This window comes from Colossoma macropomum, unplaced genomic scaffold, assembly GCF_904425465.1.
Source record: "Colossoma macropomum unplaced genomic scaffold, Colossoma_macropomum, whole genome shotgun sequence".
Taxonomy (NCBI): Eukaryota; Metazoa; Chordata; class Actinopteri; order Characiformes; family Serrasalmidae; genus Colossoma; species Colossoma macropomum.
In genome coordinates, this window is record NW_023494784.1 from 11,932,862 (window position 1) to 11,946,386 (window position 13,525).

The following is a 13,525-nucleotide window of genomic DNA, read 5'->3' on the forward strand; positions in this document are numbered from 1 at the left end:
CTTGAAAGCTGTGAAGTTACACAGGACTAACATATTTTACAATAATTTTGTTTGTAACCAAATTGGTTTTCTATTATTGAAAATACTGACTACAACCTTTAGAACAGCGATTTCAACCTTCTGAATACTAAAATATCAGCTGACTGATAACATCAGCCAATATTTACAAGCTGCAGTTTTATCTGTATCAGTGAAAACATCGCTGATGAAACACAAGATTCTAACTCATGAGCTCGCAGAAATAGAGCTAAGCCTTAGACAGTTGTGCCACCAGGCAACCCAACACATGTCACCCCTTACATAAATACACAGCAATACAGGCTGGGCTTAACGTTTAACAGGAGAATAAAAACTTACAACATAAAAAAAAGTTTTTAAAGTCAACTAAAGAAAAAATCTGAAAAAAACAGGCAATAAAAAGAAACCAAAACTGCAAAGAATTATGAGTAGCTCCACCTCTAGTGCTACAATATTTGTCTTTTATAAGACTAGGGATGTGCATGTGTACATGATTAACTATTTGAGGTGCCAACATTTAAAAATTACAATTACTATTCAGGTATTTGTTACGTTCCGCCGTGGAAAGAGACCAACAATTTAGCAAGACACAAGAAGTTTGCTCATATTTATGAGTATGTCACATTGTACTTTGTTCAAAAACATGAATGCCAGGACACACTGCCAAGGATGCACTGCTAAAGACATGAATAAAGACAAATGTAGCACTGCTTTATTGCTAACTAGGCTAGTTTGTTTAATGGACATTAGCTAGATCAGGTAATTTCTCTAAGAAATAATGTTGGAATGTCATGGAATATCGTTCACTCCAAAGATATACATTATATATATATATATATATATATAAAACACGACCAATGCTTATTAGCACAAGTAACATATTAGTAACGTACTGTAACGTATATGGATACTGCGAGTATCCATACAGTAACAGTACAGTAAGTTACAGTACTATATCCCCCCTCCCCAAATGCCCCCCACCATTTCTTTCAAACCCCTGGGAGAAACACTGCACTGTTTAATTAGAAAAATTCCATGTAAAAGTAAAACATAAAACATATATACAGAATTACATCAACTAATATTATGAGTTATCAGTATTGTTAGCCTTTAATTGGCACATAATTTTTATACAGGCCAGGCCCTACAAAAAAAATGAAATACATACGCACTCATGTACAACCAACTCCAGGTGAACGCAAAAGTTTTAACAGCCTTGGTTAAATTACTTTTTTCATATGTTAAGTGAAAGTAAGTTAATACATGCTCTACACAGAACACACTTAAATATGGCTTGTTTTGCAAATTTTAGTGTATGATGTCTAAGAATTTAATGGGTTTTAATGTAAAGTCATAAGTTCTGTACAGGTCACATTTTATATTCAATTATTCCCCAATGTGTTAAACTCAGCAGTTAAACAGGTACTATGCATTAAGATGTGCAGAGGTGTGTTCTCTGTAGAGGATGTTTTCACTTATTTACACTAAATCAACAAAACGAGTAATTTGAGCAAACTTTAGCATACGACTATATCCAAACGCACACTCCTTCATGCTCTTTCTTAGAAGCAGACACATTTTGCAAAACCAACAAAAGAAAGTGTGGATTTCACCAGCAACCAGGCACTAAAGCAATGCTGAACCCCTCAGACCTCCTGCTGAGGGGTCTCAACTGTACATTCCTTTCAGCTGTACACTACACTTTTCTTTCGGCCTCTTAAAGGAAGCAGCACTCTCCGCTCCGTTTCAGGTACAGTATACACTTCCCCCCTCGTGTTAGCGGTCTTCTCCATTTCCCCACCGCCGTGTGCTTTCTGCAGTGTGTGTGGGGCAACGGCACATCGTCTCCTGCAGGGAGAGCTTGTTAAGCTTTCAGCCACATCCTTAACATCCAGATTGGATTTCCTCATCTCTCCACACCCGGTGCACGCAGGCCACAAGCCTCTACACAGCACTGTAGCGTTCACCCAGGGGGAGCAAGCCTTTCCTGACCGATCCACTTTCATACTGACCCCTTCAGAGCAGGAGGCACAATGCATGTGCAGTGGCCGTCATATTACACCAAACCAGTGCTGCCACTGTTATAGGAAATATATCATTTGAGGAAGCCAGCTCCCTTTACATTCTCTGGATGACTAATGGACCAGTAAATATGATGAAAAGTTTAAGGATGTCTGATGATATTGGATTCATACCAGTATCAGCAGAAAATGACTTCAAACGCACTGACAATGGACAGATGGTTAGACAATTCAAACTGGAAAAGCAGAACGTTTATGCAACACTGGGTAACTGCACTGAAATATCTGCAGTTTCTCTGCTGCATTTGCAACCCTACACTTATAAACATTATATGTATTTATTTTGTTATATACATTTCTGCTAATCCAGGTAGATGCAGTGCCAATTTCTAACTTTATTTGCAGATATGAGCATGAAAAATATATAACAGCTACAAAAGTTACTATTACCTGAATAGATGTTATGATGAAATAAGCCATTTTTGCTTCTGCGATAAAGTTACCATTTCAAGGCTGCAAAGTGAAGACACACAAAAACATCCCACTGCAACACAACATGGCACAAATCAATACTCTCTTTCATCCGCATCCCACAAAGACACACAATAAACTGTACATATTCTGTTCATAAGTTTAGTCAGCAATGGATACGACATTGTGCACCAGACCCTACCAATCAAAGGCTTGACCCTTTCATTACACCATCATTCATTTTCACTATTTTCCACAGAACCACAGTAAATACATCAACAGTATAAATGATGTCCTGATCCAGTTGTTTTGCTTCCCAATTTGGTTTGAGTATCAGATTTTTGTGTTTTCATATTTAATGCAGCTACACTATTTAGACAATGCTTGTCTGCTATTTAACAATGCAGTAAAATTGCTTAACTTTTAGTCTGTACATAATGTGACATTTAAAACTAATATGTATTTTGGCCTTTTTTTAATTACTATTTTATTGTGTCTTTATTGTTGATTATGCTACGGTTTGATCTTCCTGATGATTTTGGCTACCAGTTACTTCATCATTCAGCAGTAAACTGACCTAATTTTTGAAATGTAAATATGGGTAATTATTGAAATGTAAACACTGAACATTGACAGGGTTTTTTTTTTGGACCATTTATGTTCAAGTTATAGTGTTGTGATGCTCTGAATTTAACACTTATTTTAAAATGACTGTTTCCTCAATAGTTTTGTTTTTAACCAGACTTGCGAGTGAAAAACGGTGCAGTGCAGTGTTTTTCTACATGCTTTTCATGCTATGTCACTTGCAATAAACAGCAGAAAACAGTCAAAGACTCAAGGTGTAATAGCAATGTGATAGCAGATAATGCTCGTTTATGACACCTTCAAGACAGCAGTGTAAACAGAGAACAGAAAATAAGCTAAAGAATTGTAGCTGGATCAGACTTAATAGAGCCAATCCTTTAAAATATGCCTGGATCAGCTCTGATCTGGCTTGGGACTCCCCTAAAAATAGCAAATATAGAATTATGCAGCAACAAAAAAGTGTAAATCAAAAATCTTATTAATATTTTAGACTCTTCAAAGCTGCCCCTCTCTGCCTTGATGCAGTTTTACCTTCTCCTGGCATTCTCTCAGGCAGCTTCATGACTTTCCAACAGGACTGAAGGAATTTCACATATGCTGAGACCTTGCTGGCTGCTCAAAACTACTTCTTTGGGCATTTTTTGGAAACATTCACACAGAGGCCTCAACTTCACTGTGTAGTTTTATTTAAATTTGTTCAAGCATTTAAGTGTAAATCTTTAGATGAAATTGTCTGGAAGGTCACAGCTGTTCACAAGGACACACAGCTGTGCTGTCTTGCTGAATGGCTGATAAAGAGTGGAAAGTACCTGGGATGTCAGAGTTAAGCTCTCTATTGTAATGGAGCATCCTGAGTATCTAGTCTGTCCCTCCTTAAAACAGGTTGGATTAGCTGAATCAGTCGAACCGAGGGAAGGTAATCGCTTTTCATGTCTTTTTCTCATTTGTTTCAATCACACTTTCATGAAATCATGTTCTTTTGCATGTCACAGAGTACAAGAGAGGAAGTCCACTTTTGCTGAAGGCTGCTGTAAATGTCACGGCCTGCGCTGCGTAACAATGAAACATTACATTATACTGAGCATTTAAACAATTATTTAATTAATTTGATTAAAATCTCGATAGATTCTGAATCAGACAGGGATTTTACTTTTGCTCCTTTTAGAATGCTTCACTTAAAGTCGACACATCACGCGGCTACTTTATCCCTTTGTCTGACACATCTGCAAGCTAGTACTTTGGTCTCACTGGATCATCTGAGAAGTGCCTTTGTGACTTTTATCTAATTTTTTTTCCCTCACTTTTAGTTTTTATTTAGTATACAGTATGTAAACATAGTTAAAGTTTTAAAACATCCTACTCACTATATGGAAAAAAACTTTTTCTATCATTCTTTGTTTTTGTGCCTATTCTGTCTCTCCACCAACACTGTAAAACAACAACTCCAGTAATTTAATTATTTATTGTATATTATCTATAAGCTTAGATACATCTAGGTAAAATCAGTTCATTTTGAAGTGTCCTACAGAGGGAAAATTCCATTGCCCAAAAAAGCCTCCCAGCATTCTTAGCAGTTTTGTTAAGTTTAGATTTTTGTTAAGTTCAGATTTTTTAGTAGTTCTGCTCACAAAATGCTATTTTCTTTATTTATTATTGCTGATCCTCATGCTACGTTTTTTTTTATTTGACAGTGTTCTGTGTTCAGCTTTTCCAGTTCAGCTGGAGACATAATAGCTATTAGCACTCATTACTGTATGAAACAATCCACTTACAATAATGGAGTTGTTTCAACTGATATCAATACACTGCACAGGGATGAGTATTTGACTCAAGTTCACCTAACTAATTCAAGATGAGGTGGAACTTCAATAGTAAAGTAGTCCCAGCTCAGCTGAAACCACTGATTGGGCTGCTTCAGTCAACCTTACTTGCTGAGCAAGTGTGGATCACTTGAAAATAGAAAGTAGCTCTAACTAAAATATACAGTTATTTAAGCTTAAATTATAAAAGTAAAGTTAAGTAATTTAAGTTTACAATGCAGAGCAGTTTAGCCCCACCCATTCACATTGAAGTTATGAGGAGTGTTTCAGTCCAAGCACATTTTGAACGAGGCACAAGCCAATCAGGAGTCATGTATCAGTCTTAAAGGCACAGTAACAAGAACAGTCTGTTTAATTCTAAGAGATAACGAGAGGTTGGTAATTCAATTATGACTGTTCTTGCAGTCGTATACCAATATAAACATCATAAAATACTCATATAATTCCTATAAACAACATCACATAAGTGGATTTTGAGAACAATGCTATGATATGGTCCATTTATATCCAATTTACACTGCAAGTGACAAATCTAACTTATATGGTCAGACTTTGGTCACGTATCCACATCAGTTGTCATAGTAACAATGCAGGTGTGCATACATTGACTTGGACGGGGCAGGTAAAAGATAAACAAAAGAAACTACATGAAATGTGACTGGTCAAACTGGACTACTAACCGGTCAAACTAAGGTGTATGTCCAAAGATCTAAACCATACAAATGTGGCTTTAACATGACTTGGAAAAAGCCTGATTTTCTATGTGGTTATTTGCTATTCGAACAGCAGAAATATTTCAGAAATGTCAAAAAAAAAAAAACACATTTGAGCTGCTATAGAAAATAAATGCAAAAGGTGAGATGGGAGGATGGCCTGCGAGTCAGGAGAGCAGGAGGTGAGACAGCAGACTGTTATGTGTGTGCCAGCACAGTGTGGGAGACAGTGTCAGTCTATGTGTGTGTGAGAGAGAGAGAGAGAGAGAGAGAGAGACAGAGCGAGCTGTGGAGAGAGAGGCAGTCAATGACACAATCCCGGAGTCCGTCTCTGGTTACCGCGGCGAGGTTGAGGGAAATCTCAGGTGACCGGCAGTCCCCTGGCAACGGGGAACAAGCAAACCGCTCCGATTTTGAGTGACGGCGGGGGGGGGGGGGGGGGGGGTGGAGGATTTTCCATAACAGTGCAGCGAGTTAGCTGCTTGGCCTCCCAGTCCGACCAGCTTTCTCAGGGAACGAGATAGGCCTGGCAACGAAGAGCAGCTTATCAGCCCCAGGGAGGGAGAGAGAGAGAGAGAGAGAGAGAGAGAGAGACTGAAGGAAAGAGAGAGAGAGAGAGCAGCTAGACAACTTTCAGACTGGAGATAAGGGCTGTAAAATCAAGGAGCAAAAAAACTGGGCTGATATCCATCAAACACTGTTTCTGTTAGCGCTCCAACAAGCTATGACACACTCGGTCCTCTGCAGGCATGTGGTTTTCACGGTTTTACTACTGTTCCATTTCATTTGATATGCTTTTTCTACTCTACAAATCAGCAGCTTAACATTCCCACACAGACTCACAAACCCTGACACTCAGACTTGTTGACTGCCTGCAGGCCAGACTGAGGCTAGCTGTATTGTCACCGTGGGCCAACAGCGCATGGATAATATTAAAAAGGCTACTGGCTGCCCCCATGCTGATGCAAGTCGAGAAGTCGTAGGAGAGCCCACTGGAGACTACCGGAGTGACTGCAGGGCTGCGGCAGGAGAATGCTGAGTCATAATCAGATCATTCACTGACTCAACTCGCAGGAAGACTAGAAACTGCAGAATGGATTGTTCCATGTGCTTTCATTTTGGACAAACAAGGAGCATGAACTGTCATGGATTTTAACCCCTTGAACTCTGTATGTGGGCCTACAGTTCAATTCCATCCAAATCCGGTTCACGATATTCACCGAATAATCCATAGCAGTTACGCAATTATGAGTCGTACGATGAACCAAATAGTTTAAGTGGTTTTAATAAACACAATTAGTTCACGTTCTGCCTCAAAATGTACAGAAAATGACATAGGACGGCTCTGACGTCAACTTATCTACTGCCCAAGCTAAACTCCTTTGTAAAATAGGCTAGGAAAACTGTTTTGGAGAAAGACTCACAGTAACCTGAACTGATTTTCACATTATGCTTGGCTCTCGGCCCGTTCCAGCAGAAAGGGTTGGGCCGAGTGGCAGGTACTGCGCGGAAACATCAATACAGAAGAAAAAGCTGACGTTTTCTCAGGATCCATTCTCCATGCACAGCCAGCGATTGGTCGTGGCATGTTGTAGACCTGCAGGTTTTTGAGTTAGGATCTGGTTTTTCCTGTCAGGCGCAGACCAAAGTTCCACATCACAGGCGAAACTCACTCCCTACTTTTACAGCTCGTCCTCAGACAGCACGCACACAGCTACTAGCTTTGCAAGATGTGCTGCTCAGCCACAAGCTAGCCTGCGGTCATCGCCAGTGGCACAAATACCCAGGCCAAGGTTCTCCTAGTTTATCACAGTGAGAAAAAAACATTCTCAACACAGAGTGCACATCAGTTGCTTTGGTGTAAAGCAACAGACGCAGAGGAACCAGATAAAGTTTTAAAGATGTGGTCAAGTCAGGCTAATTGTGTGCATGAGGGGTGCAAATTTAGTCTGATAAGCGAGGGGACCAACGTCAGGAGGATAAAGCTACATACAGCAATCTTTTTTCTTATTTCACAACGAATTGTTGGTCTGATCTCCATGTTGCTATAAATATTTGAGCAAAATCCCCCAAAAATGGTAAATTTGGTGATAATTAAGAAGAAAGGACTATTATTGAGACATTGCTCAGCAAGCATTTACAGTACAATAGTGTTAAGAAAGATTCTATAACTGAACAAATCAACTATTTATATCACTTTTAATGGAAGTTTTAAACTGTAACTGACAGCTATACGACAACTGATGTCTGACAGCTCTTTCTGAAACTCAACTATGTACTTTTTAGTCAACTATCCCACAACCCCTCAAAATTTTCTCGCATTATTTCAAAGAGCGGAAGGTACAAGACCCTCCGTCCCCCCCCGAATTTGCACCAGTGGCTAGCCTACCTTGCAACGCCTACACTACAGTTTCAAAACACACATTTCTCTGTTTTGAGGCTTCGAGGATTAGCAGCTTTTTATGGGTTTGACATTTTTTAAATTCCATGACAGTTAATCAACGAAAAACAAGTTAATCAAAAGCTCAGGGTGTTCTGAAAAAAAAAAAAAAAAATACTGAAGACACTCATCTCTTTTTATTCCGTTTGCTAATCTACATGTTACAGGTTGCTGGAAGAAAGTTAAACTGTAAAACCTTCTTCATTTTCCAATACACCTGCATGAATCCTCTGATGAGGGACATTTTATCAGCCTGTTCCATCTGAGGGAATCTAAGGGGGGAGTCAACGGGCGGGAAGGTACCACTGTGCACCTGGTACTAAAGCCCCATGCAGATAACAAATCTCAAGGGGAGCCAAGAGCAGAAGTGTTAGTGTTCAGTGGGATATTTCAACAGCTTATTTGTTCCTCTACTGCATGTATTTAACAAAGCATGGCCAGGACTACACCTACACTGTGAAGCTCCAGGCACAAACTATTCTGCCATAACGTTCTTTGGGGGGGTTCAACTAGAGAAAGGTCATGTCTGACAAGACTGAAAAACAAAATCAACCAGTCAGAAAACACACACACACACACACACACACACACACACACACACACACACACACACACACAATACATGTCTATATCTTTATCTATCTCTCTCTCTCTCTCTCTCTCTGTATATATATATATATATATATATATATATATATATATGTATGTATCTGTATATAGATATATATGGACATATATACATATATATAGATATATACAGATATATATATAAATATATGACACTGTGTAAATATGTAAATATAAATATTTATACACAGTGTATTCACAGGCTTTTTTACCCACTGCTTCATTCCTGGGTGTTCGCTACCTACCGAAGTTTCTCAGATGAGAAAGTAACAATATAATAAATAATAATTTTTGCTTCACTGTTCCACCAAAAAAGCTCTAGAAGACAAGGGCACATTCTGAATATCCTTAAAAAAATAGAAAACTCCAATACTATACCAATACTATATATATATATATATATATATATATATATATATATATATATATATATATATATATATTTATATATATATATGCATGGTGAATTGAGAGGCATATGACATCATATATGTATATATATATATATATATACACACACACACACACACACACACACATATCATATGCCTCTCAATTCACCATGCACAGATATCAGACAACACATATAAAATAAAATAAAATGCTCAATTTAATGCTAAATATTTTGCATAAGGTATAATAAAAATTAAACAAGCAAGCCCACAATCAAGACGAACCCTCCATCCTCTGAAAAGTGACATTCACTTCGAAATCAAGAGCAAGGAGTAAACATAAGCGTATATTAGCTTGTGGCAAGTGTTGTTTTGTAAAATATTGTACTTTCATAATGTTGAAAGGTCTAAAAAACTAATTAACTGAACACAGAAATCTACGTATATTATATGTAATATAATAACTTCTATGTTCAGTTAATACATACATAGTTAATACATTATACATATATGTTAATATATATATATATATATATATATATATATATATATATATATATATATATATAAAGTTTCTAATTATATTAACATATATATATATATATATATATATATATATATATATATATATTAAACATTAGTATATTTTGATGCACAAATTGTGTAGCTTTCCTAGTGACAACAGAGTACTAAAATAAGATACAACCTCAAAATTTACTATTGGCCTTTTATATTAGCATATAATGTGAAGGTGTGTAAAAAATACATACAGACTACATGCATGAAAATTCTATTCTATTCTATTAAATTCTATTCTATTCTATCAAAAACAAAATCATGTCACTTACATTACGAATCGTATACCTCATATCACATTCATGGTCATCTGAGATTGGCTTTAAAACAAACTTTGAGTATATGTTGAGCAAATAATCCTCTCAACCACCATAGTGACCATAATTTAGACCAGACTTACTTGCTATATAGCCATCCGTTGCCTCCATGTCCGTGATTTGGGGGAAGAGCTGTGGAGAGGAGAAGAAGAGAAGCCATCAGAGACAGCTGTGCATGAAAGAGTCTCTTTTCTGCAACCCTCTGCTGTCTTTTGCACAAATGAGACCACACATGCACACTCATTACCTATAGGACATCCGTAACGTGCAACAATGGCCACAGGAAAAGAGTATTAATGTGTAGCGCTCAGATGCTGCTGAAACGCGTAATTAGGACAAGCAGTTGTCGAGATTCAGTTGTTTCCCAGCGCCAAAATCCAAAATCGCGTGTTTTCCAGAAGTTACTTTTCTCTGCTAAGAATCATGGCAAAGTTAGAACAACTTTTCTGGAGTAGATAGCCAAAATTAGGCTCAGGTGGTGATGTTGATGTGACAGGTAATCAATGGTCAACAAAGAAAGGTCCACAGGGACCTTTCCAACAAAAACAGCCTTAAAATTATCACCATCCCTTCTATTCTCACACAGCACAACGTGTACTACAATGCTGAAATATATAGTTTACGTGTGCATATGCTGATACATGATGAGCTGCATTCAAAAATACAAACAGATACTTGCTAAAGCATTACGATGAGATGACTCATATCTTCTGATCTGAAAATAAAGCAGCTCTTGCACTACGTACAGTATGTAAATCGGTCACAGAGGAAAATCTACGAGCGAGGCTTTTTTTACCTTTTACTCTATATATGTTGAATAGGTTTTCACATCATGCAAATAGGCAGTCTGCATTGCTTTGCACAGCTTACTTGTTCACGAGTCTGTGTAAAATCTTTGTTGTTGCTATTAACTGTAAAAAGGCCTCCAGCACATTATTAGGGAAGTAACACATGCAGCGATAGTTTCCGGCAAGAGTGAAAAGCACACAGACTATAGAAGGTATAAATAAGAACAAATGAGCACATTTCCACTTGTTTGCAGGTCAGCTGACCAATGAATTAATAAATAGTTAAGTAAATACACAAGATGCAAGCCCACAGTGTGTAGCGTGTGACCAGACGGCAAGCCCCAAACTAGGCCTGGCCTTCTCCGTTTTAGGGCTTAAGCACACTTTAACCTTAAACGTATTAGTTTCTGTTCACAAAGTCGTGAAAAAGATCAAACCATGAAACCAACTGAGCTCAAACTCGGGGGTGAGGCTCAATAGAAAGTTAGGCTGCAATTAGAACATCATCACAAACGTAAGCAAAATGTTTGAATGATTTACAGCGCCATCTCATTTAATGTGCCTTATTGATTAATGCAAAATAAATAGTGTTTAAAGTAACAGAGGGCTCCTAAAAATGCCCTACTGTATAAATGTTAATGTATGATGTTAGGATTATGTCTGTCTCTTATTTTTATCCACTATATTAATCACATGGTCTTCAACTAAAGCATCTTCTGAGAGCTTTTCCTCAAGAATGATATGATAATGCATGATAAGTGTCACAATATTTAGCATTTCTGAGGTTGGATAAGGTTGGGTGAGTGGCATATTTGAAAAGCACTATCAAAACCCATGAACGCAATAATGTTTCACCTACTGCACTGTACTAAATCTAATTAAACAGGACTAACTTTGCTCTCTTTGTAAACATAAATGCAGTTTATCAGTATTTTTTAAGTACTGATGATATCGATGATATACTTAGAAGTGCACATTGTGATGTTTTGTGATATAATTGATCACAATAGTGATAAATATCGTGAAATTGCAGAGACCTAGTGTGTGGCCAACTGTATGAAATGTAAAGTCACTTCATGCAAAATAACTATCACAAGTTAGCTGTCTTATTTTTCTCATCACTGCAAAACATTCAACATCAGCTGTGATCAGAATAAGTGCATCTATCACGAGAACCTCAGTCACAAAACTAAAGGCGGAGGCGAATGAATATCAGACTTAAAAGACAGAAAGCCGCCCAGAAGATTCTCTCTGCTGCATACACTTGAACAGCATGGCCTACGCGTCTAACTGCAGCATGGAGGGTCACTTGCACACTAAACCCTATCACATCTCATCAAACGAAAGGCTTTACTCGATCAACTCGAGAGGCTAAAAGGCCAAGCACAAACAAACAGAGAATTTATCCTATGCCTCCTAATCTGTCTCCATGAGAAATGCAAAGGACTGAAACCGAGATCGCAGTAATGTGTGTGTCGCTGTACGTGTGTGTGTGTGGCTCCCCTTCAGTTAAGAACTTGCATAATTAATAATCACCTTCCTCAACTCCCCCCACGGATCAATTTCCACATTAACAAGTGCTGATCTACGTCCAACATAAGCCAAAAACACATTACGCACATATTTTTGACGCATGTCTTTTTTCCCCCAGACTATATGACTTCTCTCAATTTCCAACACATTACTAAACTCAGCAGTGCCAAAGTACGAACATCCCAGCAAGGTGCTTTATGAAAGAAACTCTAAACTAGACCTAAGGGCAATTTATGATCATAACAGGTTTCACTTGATTTGAATAGTCACCTAATGTATAACACCTTTCATTAACAAACTATTCAGGCATGCTAGGTTTAGGATTAGAGCCAGCATCATGGTTAGGTTTTGAATTAGAGCCAGCATCTGGGTTAGTTTTTGAATTAGAACCAACGTCTGGGTTAGTTTCTGAATTAGAACCAGTGTTAGGGTAAGGTTATCAATTAAACCCAGCATCAAGGTTAGATCAGGACCAGCGTTAAGGTTTGATTTTGGATTAGAATCAGCATCAGGCTTGGGTTTTGAAATGGTTTAGATAAGTACCAGCATTAGGGTTAGATTTTGGATTAAACCCAGCATCAAGGTTAGGTTTTAGGTTAGACCCAGCATTGGGGGAAGGTTTGGGGTTGAGGTTAGGGTTAGGGTTAGAATTCACATTAGGCTTATAGGTTAGTGAAGTGTTAAGGTGATAATATATTCGGATAAATGAGAAGTGATAAGCGATATTAACAGATATTTGAGGAAAAGTTGGCGATGTTAACAGCTACTTGTGAAAAATCCAAGGAGATATTAACAGATATTCAATGAAAACTTTAAGTGAAGTTAATATATGTTTAGGGAAAAGTAAAGGTGAAGTCATTAGACATTTACTGAAACATATAAATAAAGGTAAAAATATATTTGGGGAAAAATTAAGGTGAATTAGAAAGGGAAAGGTTAAGGTGACACTAATAGCTTTTTAAAAAGGGGCAAATATTAAGTTTAAAGTTGCTTAAAGTATGTTAAAGACAACACTTCCGTAAATTATCCTTATACAAAGTTACCAAAAGAGCCACCAGCCACTGGGGCAAAGGGGAACGGATGGGGAACCGAAGCACTGACAACTCCCTCCACCCCATGGAGAGCCTTGCACGTGTCCCAGAAGCAGCAACACAGAGACAATTCAACAATAAATCAACTGTAAACACTATTTCTAAATCTATAAAGATCCTTAATAAGAGCTGC

General features: G+C 37.8%; 1 protein-coding gene across 3 annotated transcripts in view; it reads right to left on the bottom strand.

Annotated features, from left to right (window-relative positions):
• ikzf2 (IKAROS family zinc finger 2) overlaps positions 1 to 13,525 on the bottom strand; it is a 55,394-nt gene that overhangs the window by 40,582 nt on the left and 1,287 nt on the right. For 2 of the 3 annotated variants that reach the window (XM_036587656.1, XM_036579922.1), the window contains exon 2: positions 10,064 to 10,112. In XM_036587656.1, coding sequence (XP_036443549.1) covers positions 10,064 to 10,091 — 28 coding nt within the window. In that variant the 5' untranslated portion in view covers positions 10,092 to 10,112. Of the gene's footprint in view, positions 1 to 10,063; positions 10,113 to 10,776; positions 10,868 to 13,525 lie in introns of those variants that run through there. The other variant, XM_036595522.1, reaches the window with a different exon arrangement.